This window comes from Lepidochelys olivacea (assembly GCF_965140295.1).
Source record: "Lepidochelys olivacea isolate rLepOli2 genome assembly, chromosome: 3".
Taxonomy (NCBI): Eukaryota; Metazoa; Chordata; order Testudines; family Cheloniidae; genus Lepidochelys; species Lepidochelys olivacea.
The window spans coordinates 173647654-173661236 of NC_140413.1; the positions used below are offsets into that span (position 1 = coordinate 173647654).

Sequence of the window (13583 nt, forward strand, 5' to 3'; positions counted from 1 at the left end):
GTGAGAGTTAATAGGGCACATTGGGGCACTGCTGAAAGAGGGCAGAAACAAAATTACAGACAGGATTCCTGTTCTTAAATATTGACAGTTTTATGTATGAGAGAAAGATCTTTTGACCCCAGGCCAATAGATGGACCCCATCTCCAAGAAACACTGTGGTGTCAGAGTTTGTAATGTTTCTGTTCCATAAGGCATGAATTTTTCAATCAGCAGTGACCCTTCCCAATTTCCCCAGTTAATGGTCTTCCAGCATTCATTAATAGTTTTCATGCAGCGTTGGGGTACACTGGCAGAGCTGTGGAACACAATAGCTGTGGTATGGTTGGAGTGCATTGGCAAAACGGTAGGGTGCAGAAAGGTTGGGGTGCATTGGTAGCTCTGGGGCTGCAGGCTGATCGGGGTGCACTGGCAGAGCTGTCGGACCCAGGGTGTTTGAACTTCACTCGCAGAGCTGTGGGGTGCAGAGTAGTGGGGATGCAGGAAGGCTGGGGTACATTGGCAGAGCTGTTTTGTTGAATGCCATGCCTCCCTCACCTGAAGGGAGCCAAGAGAGGTTGGGTGCTATCATCCAATCCAATTTATGCCCCTCCTCCTAACCAGCCTCCCTTTGCTACAGTCCAAACCCTTCTCCCTAAACTCCCACTCGACAGTCACACATCTATTTTTCCCCCAAAGATACTTTGATTATTGCCCCCACCCCTCAAAAAAAAATGAAATTGCTATCCATGCCTTACAAATTGTAGCAACCTTCAGTCACTCAGTTCAAAACTCCTTTTGTTTTAGGAGAGGGCATGCAATTACCTTATCTTTAGATGTTAACTGAAGAATGAGTTCACAGCCATAAAAAGATCTGTGATTCATCCAGTCATTAGTACCTCCCAGTTTAACAGTACATAAGGCATTAGGAAAAAAGTGGAACTAAAAAGATGCACACTACACATCCCTCATTAATCGCCTTTTGTTTCATCCCATCCCCTACAATTTGCCCAACTTTTTGGCCTGCCGGCCACATCTGGGTATGGAAATTGTATGATGGGCCATGAATGCTTACGAAATTGGGGTTGGGGTGCAGGAGGGATGAGGGCTCTGGGGTTGGGCCAGAAATGAGGAGTTCAGGGTGCGGGAGGGGGCTCCAGGCTGGGGCAGGAGATTGGGGCATGGGAGGGAGTCAGGGGTGCAGGCTCCGGGCGGCGCTTATCTCAAGCAGCTCTTGGAAGCAGCGGCATGTCTCCCTCCGGCTCCTACGCGGAGGTGCAGCCAGGCAGCTCTGCACACTGCTCTGACCACAGGCACCACCCCTGCAGCTCCCATTAGCCACAGTTCCCAGTCTATGGGAGCTGTGGGGGTGGAGCTTGGGGCAGGAGCAGCGCACGGAGCCCCCTGGCTACCCCTAAACATAGGAGCCGGAGGGAGGACATGCTGCTGCTTCCAGGAGCCTCGGCATGAGCGTTTAGAGCGGCCTCCAACCCTGCTCCCCAGCTGGAGTGAGGGAGTAGGGCAAGCCCCACACCCTGCTCCCCAGTGGGAGCTCGAGGGCCAGATTAAACAGGCTGGAGGGCCGGATGTGGCTCCCGGGCCGTAGTTTGCCCACTCCTGAATTACTATTAAAGTTTATTATTACCATATATATTCTGGAGCATAGTCTGTGTCTTTTTACCTTTCAAATTCACCTAACAAAGTCCTGGCATTATAAAAATAATAGCACATGGCAAATCCCCCTTGAATTTCACAGGAGCAGGAAAGGCCCTTAAAAAAGAAAGGTGTGATGGTGATGGCTGTGAACTCATCAATCAAATTATGCAAATCTCCCCTTATATTCAACACACAAGATATCTTCTCAATACAGATCTACTATTTGTATTTGTTTCATTGTATAACTGTTTAATACTGAACTCCCTTTATATCTGAAGAAATTTCAAATAATTTATCATTAAAATTCAGACAAATGCTGACTCTGTTTAACATTTCAGAGAGACAATGTGGGCGAGGTCATATCTTTTATTGGACCAACTTCCATTGGCGAGAGAGACAAGCTTTAAAGCCACACAGAGCTCTTCTTCAGGTCTGCCTGAAAGCTTATCTCTCTCACCAACAGAAGTTGGTCCAATAAAAAGATATTACCTCACCCACCTTTTCCTCTCTAATATCCTGGGACCGACATGGCTACAACTACATGGCATTTAGCATTTCAGTTATTTGTTCAGCAATCGTTTAGAATGTTTCCTCTTTAGCATACCTGTAGTTCAAGATAAGGACAGTAATTTGATTTTACTGTTAGCTTCGTTTGAAGAACAATTAAAGTTACAAATTTAGCTAGGAAAGAGAAGGCATTTGATTACTCCATACACTTGCAAAAGAGGATATCAGAAGTAATTAATTAATTTCAGTTAAAAAAGAAAGGTTGTTCCAGGCCTCATATTTCATTCTGAAGACTTATAACAACTTGGATGTAATAGTAAATATTGATAGTATCTATTCCCATAGGTTTAATAAGTAGCAGCTGTTACCCAACAGAAAGCAGAAAATTCGTTGTATCCCAACCTGGCACATCATAAGAAACATCAAGTACGAACATGCAGGCCTATTACCATCCAGATGGGATTTACTTAGCTGATGGAATAATATAGATGAGATGTTGTTTAACACAGAAGAACAAAAATAAAAGGTGGCTTTATATTTTCTGAACTAAGAATGTAGCTGGAAGGTTGCATGAGGATTAGTATTCAAAGTTTAAGGCTGGCTATATCACAGGGACACCTTTAGACAGACCATGGAGATTTGTCTGATGTGTCAGAGGCCTGCCTGTACCTTAGCTCATAATAATCTTCAAAAAGAGAATTCCATAAAAGATTGGTCTCCTGCTGAGACACCAAAGTGCCCCAGAGGCCTCAGTGTCCCACAGTGATTAGTCTCTTATCTTGTTTTACAGGTATCTACGCTGAATCTGGATTTAGTTCGTTCACAGACTAAACTATTTGAACATATTGTTTTCTCTATATATCAAATTTGGTTACCTTTAAATCACCTGGTTTGTATCTCAAAGGTGGCATAATGGTGCCAATTCTCTTATAAGCAGAAAAAACTAACCACATTACTACAAGTAGGTTGACACTCTTCATGCTGTTGAAAAACCTGAGTTTCAGCCATCTTAGCAGGTCCCATGAACTGCTACCTCAGCATCCAATGGCTGAGCCTACACTAGTCTCCTTTCTGAAAAAATCCCCCACCACTCCCCGCCACAGCTAAAATTGGTACAGATCTAATACAAACGGTTATATAAGAAAGTAAATAGCAGCTCCTCTTGTGAATCAGCATCATAATTAGATCCTTTGCTGAAATCAAGGGAAGAACTCCTGACTCCAGTGAAGTCAATGGCAAAACTCCCTTTCACTTCAAGAGGGACAGGATTTAATACAGTAAGTATAAACAAATTTTTTAGGCTTTTGTCAGATCAGCAGCTCAGAAAAGCACAGCCATTAAGGGAGATTTTGCATTTTGGTTTGTCTCATTAAAAACTTAATACTGTCCCTATTTACCCCCTTCCCTACGTCTCAAAGCAGTATTGCAAGCACTTCAGTACCCATTTTGTGAAATTATTCTCTAAGCACTTAATGGAAAGTTCACCCTTACCTAGACACAAAGGCAGTTCAGTTTAATAATTTTAGTTCTCATAGGAAAGTATAAAAATAAAATTACAAAGAAAAATCATTTTCGGGTAATTTTCCAAATGTCAGAATACGCAGTTTATCCAATGAAAAGTAATGAGAATTTCCACGAAAATATAAAGCCGCTTGTTGAATATAGCAAGTTTACCACTCATTCTCAGATTTAAAAAACTGCAGGATCCATGGGTTGAACTCCAATTTTCCCATGTGCTCCTATTAATTTTTCAGTAGGTAGCACTACAGAAATTAAGAAAAGGGTGAGAGTTGTTTGTTTTGTTTTTCTTTTAAGAACTAGCCATTTAACTCTTACCATTCCAATTCGAGTGCCTAGATACAACTAAAATAAAACAGTCCATACAGTCATATATCATGCAACTAATTCCAAACAGTGGACACCTGTGGCCATATAAATCCTCACTGGACTCAATGGAGCTCTACCAAGGTGCAAGGAGCTGTTTGCACAGTCAGTTGCAGAATCAAGGCCCATAGTTTGTAAAACTGTTACATATTTTTTTTTTAAATAAGGAAGATGTGGGTTTTACCTGGAAAGTATTTCAGTGAGCATCACAAAGCCAGTGTAAGCTAATTCAAATGCCCCTCTATGCCTGGACTGCAAAAGATGGTGTTTAAAGTAGTCTCCTATATCTTTAACCTAGAAAATTTTAAACAAAAAATGCAAGTCATGATTTGAGTTGATACAACTAGTACATTTATTTACACAAAATACTGAAATTTCAAACAAGTGTTCCCCAACAATGTCCATACCACCTTATTCCTCTACATCTCTCATTTGAGACACAACAATATTTCCTCAGGTTAAAATGGTCACAGATAGTGACCAACGAATAAAAGGAAAATACAAACTAAAACGCAAGAGGTAAAAGGCATTTTACTTTAAACATAAGAAAACTAGCACAAAACATGCTAGACTCAATTCTTGTACTCAACAGTGCAGTGTCATTAACTGTCCTGTAGGACAAATTATAGAAGACTGTAGTGACCTATGTGAGACACTGATTTCCTGAGCTACAAACAAGATTCTCTTTTGCTGTTTTACTCAGGATGTTAGCAAAGGGCAGAGGCAAAATGTCCACTGAAGAACATGAATGGAAATAAATATTTAGAAGGGTATTTGTCAAGGGGAAAGGATTCCTATAATATTTTAAGCAGCTGGCCCCTTACATCTCATATCTTTCCAAACACATTACTTCTTAAATTAGGTAGCTTTGTTCACAGAAAAAGAAAAACAGCTTGCCAAATAGCAAGTTTTGTATTTAGTAAGAAAATATGCTTTATTTTTCAAGCTTCTAAAAGGGTTCTACTGACCACAGATTGTAAAAGAGTCTCCACTGTCCATTTAATTGCTTAGTATAACAAGAACTACAGTTAAAATGTGAAATATACGAAAATGTTGTCTTAAGAGAATAAATGCCACTGACATCATGTCCGACAATTCTATTAATAAATCAAGTGGGTAAGCATCAGTACATCTTTAGAAATGCCAGGATTTAATTCTGCAAAAAAAAAATACTACCTATTATTCTCCGTAAGTTTCCATGATGACGATATACTGAAGACACACAAAAAATGGATAACTGAATCATGTAAAAAGAAAAGGAGGACTTGTGGCACCTTAGAGACTAACCAATTTATTAGAGCATAAGCTTTCGTGAGCTACAGCTCACTTCCTCAGATGCATATCGTGGAAGATATGCATCTGAGGAAGTGAGCTGTAGCTCACGAAAGCTTATGCTCTAATAAATTGGTTAGTCTCTAAGGTGCCACAAGTCCTCCTTTTCTTTTTGCGAATACAGACTAACACGGCTGTTACTCTGAAATGAATCATGTAACAAATCTAAGATTATACATTTTTAGTGCAGATTCACAAAAGTTCAACCTGACAAGTGGCTCAAATAAAACTCAGGGACAAAATTATGCCCACTCATTTTGAGAGACAACTAAAAGTAACACAGTTTATAAACTGTAGAGGATACTATCACAAGACCTAAGCCAGGTGCATATATTTTTCCACCCTACTGCTTCGTAATGCATGTTATCCAAATGCTGGTGAAGCAAAAATTGGCACAGAACAGGAAAAAGACATTTCCCCTTTTACAGTCAAAGGAAATCTAAATTTTTTTCATCATGTATTATGAAATCCATATATCAAGATACAGGAAGAAAAGAGCATCAATACTTGCAGATATTTGAGCTAGATTATCTCCTGGTGCGGATTTTAATCCAAATATCATCTTAGTGCACATGTAAGATTTTAGCTTTACAAGCAGAGGCAAGTGTAAATCTCTCCCCTTCTCAAATGTTTTACACACACACAGCAGTGGAAATCCCAAGTGTTGAAAAGTCATAAATCAAGCCCCCCAAAAAAATCAAGATATTTTAAAAATACACTTGGAGTGCTTTTTCTTTGCTTTCTAGCTTTTCAACCTGTAGGGTTCACATTTTCAAGATTTTCTCTACAGCCATGAGGACTAGAAACTTGACTGCATGTTCTAGGATTTTAATACCAAACATTCAGAGACTCATGAAAAGACTGAAAGAGTTGGCAACACTGCTATCTAGATACAGATACTGACTTTTTAAAATATATATATATATATAATAAAAAATCCACCAGTACTTACTAGCAGAATTCTATTGAAGTCACTAGTCCAGTAGTAAAAAAATGCAAAATTAAAGCCTTAGTATTTCAATTTAATTTGGTGAATGGTAAACACCAAGGAGCACAAAGACAAAAATTACCTTTTTTTGGCCAAGTGATGACAATTTTATGGACCCTGAAGATATGTCCCAAAAGCAACCTGTTCTGGCAGCAGAGGAAAGGAGGATTAAGACCACAGCCACTCCAGGCTGTCAGCCTCCTCACCTTTTGATTCTCCAATCCAGAGCACCCTAACACTTCCTAAACTTTCAAGGATCATTTCATTCCCAGCCCTGACCAAAGCCATAGCGACAAGGACAGCCACAGTATGAAGCAGCCACTGGGCCTTGCATGAATGCCATGTGAATCTAACTTCTTACTCTAATGAAGCTGGGTTAATAATGAATAGAAGAAAGAGAGCATTATCCCTAACTGCCAGCTGCAGAGAATGGATCAGTCAAGAGCTCCCTCTCCCTGACACTGTCCCTTTATAGACAGACACTCAGTCAGCGAGCTCTTGAAAAAGAACTCCTGAAAAAAGCTCAGGGAATTAGCCAGTGGCAGATGCTCTTACACAGGAGAGCCACAACTGGTTGCCAATGACCGTTGCTCACCCAAGGATGTGACTCCCACATGACCTATGGCAGGGGTGGCCAACCTGAGCCTGAGAAGGTGCCAGAATTTACCAAGGTACATTGCCAAAGAGCCACAGTAATACGTCAGCAGCCCCCCAGCCACTCCCCGCACCTCCCTCGCACTGGCAGCCCCGCCAATCAGTGCTTCCCCCTCCCTCCCCACACCTCCCGATCACCTGTTTCGTGGTGTGCAGGAAGCTCGGGAGGAGGGGAGAGAGGAGCGAGGGCATGGCAGACTCAGAGGAGGGGGTGGGAAAGGGTGAGTGGGGGTAGGGCCTGTGGCAGAGCCAGTGAGCCCCCCCCGGCACATCGGAAAGTTTGGCAGCTGTAGCTCCAGCCCCGGAGTCGGTGCCTGTACAACGAGCCGCATATTCACTTCTGAAGAGCCGCATGTGGCTCCGGAGCCACAGGTTGGCCTCCCCTGACCTATGGTCTGGCTGTGAAAGTCCAATCCTCTTCATACAGAAACTGAAAAGCTAAGCAACTGAAGTGCTGAGTACTTTTAGTACTTACATCAAGCACCACTTTCCAAGTTCAAGTCCTGACCTGCGTAAGAGAGGAATCTGATCTCATCATAGTTTGCCACTGCTATTTCTCCACATCACAAAACCACCCACATCATTTGGTACAATCCAACACAACTAGCAGTCTAAACTCAAGAAAGGCCCAGGACTGGAAAAAAAGGAATATTACAGATCAGAACTGAAAAGGATTGGTAGTGCTGTACAAGGTCGTTTGTCCATCAGCTGCATGTCCTACACACCCGGCTTAGAGCAATGCTATTAAATTCTCTTTCATGAGTCTTTAAATGGACTTCCATGTACCAGGTAAAAGACGGAGTGAACTTGGTATCAAGTAATATAAAAAACTTACTAGAAATGGATATTAAGATCCATTTACAAATTAACACACACAGCATCTTCCATGAAAACAAGTGAAAAAGCTAATTTGTATTTTATATTGTTGAAAGACACATATTTTCTTTAATATGAAGAGAGCTTTTTAATTCTTCAACTAGCATGTAGGAAATAAATACAGTTTAAGAAGCAGCGGAAGTTCAATATGGGGGCAGACAGAGCAAGGAAACTTCCCCTTCCCTTTGTACCACAGTGCAGAGCAAGCCACAACCAGACAGGGAAGAGCAGGTATCATTGCTCCAGGTTCATGTGGCTGCAGGAGCATTAATCATCCCTGCTCCGCATGAACCAGCAGCTTTGGGCCCAATGTGGGGAGAAGTGTATGCCAAGCACAATGGAGCTGCTACTACAGCACCCATTGCCCCAGTGCACCAGGGAGAATGCTGAGTGAGATTTCCTCATTGGGGTGTCTACTGCAGCAAAACCTATAAAACCTCCAAAACCTATAAAAGTCAGCAGGAATATTTTCATTTACTTTGGATCAGTGATGGCAGTGGTTTAAAGCCACAATCTGGTGCTGCTACACAAAAAAGAGCTTCGAGTTATGTTTTCTTCTGTTGTTTATACAGATTACGTAATTAAGTCAAACATTATTGCACTAAAAATGCACACAAACAGAATATCCACTAAAGGATTTCAGCGGTTTGATATTTTCATGAAGAAAATCCTATTAATTAGGATAATACTAGTTCTGAAGTTAAAATTCCCAAATACTACTATGGCACTATACAACTTTATTTTTTTTAGACTAAAAAAGCAGTTTCATTTTTCTAGCTAAAAGACACAATTTTATATACTGCATATAGTCAATCAGTCTACATGTATTTTCCTGCTAATCCTAGGGAAATGAAGATTCCACTATTCAACTATTTGACTGAAAAGTCAGTTTATTACTCTTTTAAAAAAAAATGTAGACATGTTGGTTTATATATGGCATGAAAGCAGAGTCACCTATGAAAACCAGAGTTATGTGTCTAAATACCCTGACAGATACTAATGAAGCAAGCACTAATTGTAGCTGAATTTCCAAGTGAAGATCGGGGTGCCAACTCCAGAGCTGACGAACTCCAAGACACCAATTCCTGTTTGACTTGGAACAGATTAAGAAACATAACAGTGGAGACATATTGCTGTTCTCTCATCTAAACTCCAGAGCTTTGCAACAGGACAAGTACAGCTGCTAACCAGATGCAAACATATGAGCTACAGACAATGTGTGAATAAAAAAATACTCGCATTATTTCCAAGGCACTGCACACAAGACAGCATAAGAAATCAGATCATCAGCATACTATACCGTTATTTATTTTGTTCTAGAATGTGCTAACACCTTAGGAAAAACTAAATATTTATTTTCAGTTGAAAAAGATTAAACATCAAGTATGTGCTGCATATTTCAGTTTCCCATGTTGGCAACTGGTTTTGTTGAAACCATATGGAAAGGAAAAAGATCATCAATTAAAAACAGAAATCTAATAAATTCAAAATATTCCCAAATAAAATACTTGTGGTAACCTAATTTGTAGTAAACACTGAACTCAAGCCTCTTGAACATTCCCAGGCAGTGTGCTAGTTTTTGTGGTCTTTCAATTTAAAAATGGTGGGGGGGAGGGTTGAAAGAGGGACCAACCCACAAAATGCCCATAATTTTAATCAACCATATTATGGAGAACATGATATTCAGAAACAATCAACATAATTCTCCCCCCAAAATTACCGAGTATGAAGTCCAAGAAAAGAACATTTTCAACTTAAGTCTGGACTTCCATGTTTCAAAATGGAAGCAAAGACATTCCATTGAGCCTTCATTCATTAAAATACAGTGAAAGACATATTTCCAAATTAGCGTGCAACCCCACCCCGCCACTGGACAGAATGTCAATGGCTGCAGCCTATACCTGGTAAAGGCCCTAAAACGACTGAACAAGAACAAACATCTCATGAGTTTGTTTGCAGAATATTAATTCCAGCAATTGTGTACAATTTAATAACTTGTTACTCTATTTTTTCTCGTATGTTACAACTACAGTTTAGATTACTTTTGCATGCCAATTTATTGAAAAATAAACAATGTAAAATAAAGAACAAGATAGTGAATGTAACTTTTCCATATATCCTTTTTTTTCCCTCTCCAGAAATGTTAGAAACCTCGTCCAGAAATGCAAGATTTTATAGTAGAAAGTACTTTTCATACCTGTTCTACTGTTATTAACCCATCAGAAGATTCAGATACAGTCCGTAAAGGCAGAAGTTTACACAGCATCCCTAAAAGCAAGGATATCTCCTTCATACTTCTCCAGCAACATACCAGTACCATTTGAGCTGTTACATCACATATTTGCCTTTCTTTACCTTAAAAATGAAATAAAATATGTGCAATATCACATAGCTCAGTTAAATACATTTTAATATAAATTTGTTTCATCATTAGTGCTCCTAAGTTTAACCTTCTTACAAAAATCATTTTAATATGAACAAAATTTTCCACTCTTGAGATTCCTATACTACACTCTTGCACTTGGCATACAATTTGACCAAAAAATCAGTGTGATATTTTAAAGGGTACAAGTCCTTTGTTTTGGTCAATGAAGCCATTCTATTGACAATAAAACCACACATATAACTAAAAAGAAAAGGAGGACTTGTGGCACCTTAGAGGCTAACAAAATAAATTTGTTAGTCTCTAAGGTGCCACAAGTCCTCCTTTTCTTTTTGCGGATACAGACTAATACAGCTGCTACTTTGAAACACATATAACTACAACTTCAGGATGAAAAGTAAATGTAGGTTTTACTCTGTTTTGGAATTAAGCTTCAATACCAGTCAGAAATTTATCATTCACCACATCTTATTTGTTTTTAAGCTAGATTCAAAGTTTTCTGAAATCTTTCATAAGCATAAATGTTTATAACTCAACAGCCCCATCTAGTGTCCATCATATGAACTACAATAAAAAGGGAGTCCAAAACACTATATTTACAAAAAGAAAAGGAGTACTTGTGGCATTTTAGAGACTAACAAATGTATTTGAGCATAAGCTTTCGTGAGCTACAGCTCACTTCATCGGAGCATCCGAGCTGTAGCTCACGAAAACTTATGCTCAAATATATTTGTTAGTCTCTAAGGTGCCACAAGTACTTCATTTCTTTTTGCGAATACAGACTAACATGGCTGATACTCTGAAACCTGTCACTATATTTACAGTACTGTTTCCATGAAATAAAAAAGCACAGTTCATCCATAATTATTTTAAACTAATGAAAATAAATGAGTCAAGACAGTTGGACCTTTTAGGTTTTTAACTTTAAAAATTTTGTAAAATATAACTTTTTTATATTTTAGGGATTATTATGTATCACCTCGAACAAAGACTTAAAAAAGTATGAAAAACAAAAGTTTAACCCACTGGGGCTGGGTCTATTGTAATTACACAACATCCCCTATTACTTTAATAATGGAATCTTCAAAGCAGAGGATCTTTATTGTGTCAGTTCATGAGAAGGGCTTTATTACATTAATAAATTCCCTACCGGCCTCATGTATGCTGGGCAGGGAAACTACACTAGGACCAAAGCAAAAACTGTGTTTAAAACCTATCTTGATATAAAAGTGTTAAAGATTATCTGGCCAGTGTAGACAGGGCAATAGATACTAGGCCAACAGCAAACGACTCATCTTCACTTGTAGCCAGAGAGAGATAATTAACCACAATCTTCTAGAAATACAGTGAATTAACCTTTAAAAGCATGCCCACAAATAAACTAGCTTCTGACATATTTATTGTTAAAAGTGAAATGTTATACATACCAAATAACTTCTAACTTGGATCATCCACAGAAAATTGCTTGTTCTGTGGAAAATATCCTGATTTAATTTTAAAAAGCAGCTTCTGAATTACCTCTAATTTCTGGGCAAACATTTTCAACTGGTTTGTTGTCAGTCAGTTTTTCAAAGTCTACTCTGTGGTGTTCTTTCAATATTTTTGCTTCAGTGAAATAATCATTTGTATCTCGTGGCTGTATTTCATGCAGGATCATCTGCAAACGACCTGCAGTTTCTAAGTTTTAAAATAGGAGAATATTTAAGCTAATAATTCATCATTTTGACATTTGTCATTCACAACCCCACCCCTCCTCCCCTCCGCCCCCACACAAACACACACCCTTTTTAGGTACATTACTAGAAAACAGCTGGTTAGTAATAAAAAGCTAATACCTCCCTAATCATCAGTTCTGTCTTTGTTAAGAAAACAGTCTTCCTTCTACTCACTTTGTCATATTTATGCTTCAAACTAATGCTTTCTCACTAGAGTGTGAGAAAATAAGTCCTTTATCCAAGTTAGCTAATGGTTTAAGATTCTGATATTTTAAAATAAAACAACTCAAAAGAAAAAGTCTAGTACATATCTAAGAACTTTTAAAACAAAAGAAGTTACTGTTTACTGTTATCTTACAATATCAAACATGTATAACTAAACTCAACTTGAACAAAAATTGAACGCAGGTAGTGCTGCTCACCTTACTCAAAGCAGTGCACAATTTGTAATGAAAGAGATGCGGGGGCTCAAGTAATAAGTTCATTCATAACTAGTACAGCAAGCCCAGAGTTGCCGGGGCTATGAATTGTCATTCCTAGAAGTATCAGGACTCAGCCCTGGCACAAATTAAGCACTGCAAAAAAGTAACCTGGCTGATGACAACAGGAGTATTTCACATACATAAATTCAGCAACATTTGGCCCAGACTTTACAGTCTATATTGCTTAGAGTTCCCTACCAGGACCAGTATTAGTTTTGTGGGGCCATGTGCAAAGGCAGATGCTAACTCAAAGCTTCCACCGATAGCTCTGTATATCTGGCAGGGGTATGCGACTGCTGGCATCTGGGGAATGGATTTATGTCCTAACTCAGCCTCCCTTAAAGTGGTAACAAACTTACTGCCTTCACTTGTCTCTGTGGGACTCAGAAGGATGGTAGCTAGTGGGAAAGTTGAATCAGGATGCTGGTCACTAGGGTTAGGGGTAAGGATAAGGGGAGCTCAAAATGGGTAGACTGCAGGTACGTGCTGAAAGAGTCTGACAGAGTAGTCTAGTAGGACCAGTCCCAATACATACTGTGTCTTCCTAGGAGGATTTTAAATGCTAATGTACAATTTTTTTCAAGTACTTTTTGTCAATTACAAATATATTGCAGACATTTGATTAAAAACTGTTTGTAACCATTCATAACTTTGGACTTACAAGCATTCAAATTATGTTAAATAAAACTCTAGCAACCTCAATTATTGCTAAAATGGATTTCATTTACCCGAATCAGTATCCATTGGAATAAGGCCCTCTGGTGATGAACTCTGGACAATGGGAGATACTACAGACGAAAGTCTGTATGACATTAAAATAAGCTTTGCAACCATCTGCCTCCATTCAGTCATCAAGGTCAAGTTACTTTAAGAAAATACAAACAAGGAATTTAAAGTAATTATATATTCAAAACTTCAAGAAATAATTGAAATAAAAATTAACATCTGCACTTTATTATACAATTAATTTTAAATAAGACGTTCCATAAATCAAAATTATGAAGTCCGCTCCTATTAAAAAAAAAAAAAAAAAAACCTAAACAGTAAAGAATCCAGGCATTAGGGCAGGGGTTCTCAAACTGGGGGTCAGGACCCCCTAGGGGGTCGCAAGGTTATTACATGGGGGGTCA

General features: G+C 39.0%; 1 protein-coding gene across 1 annotated transcript in view; it reads right to left on the reverse strand.

Moving 5' to 3' along the window:
- Nucleotides 1-13583, reverse strand: part of THADA (THADA armadillo repeat containing) — a 288720-nt gene that overhangs the window by 238825 nt on the left and 36312 nt on the right. Inside the window, exons 19-22 of the mRNA XM_084623532.1 lie at nucleotides 13182-13318; nucleotides 11775-11933; nucleotides 10071-10228; nucleotides 4208-4317 (exon numbers count right to left, since the gene is read on the reverse strand). Coding sequence (XP_084479658.1) covers nucleotides 4208-4317; nucleotides 10071-10228; nucleotides 11775-11933; nucleotides 13182-13318 — 564 coding nt within the window. The remainder of the gene's footprint in view (nucleotides 1-4207; nucleotides 4318-10070; nucleotides 10229-11774; nucleotides 11934-13181; nucleotides 13319-13583) is intronic.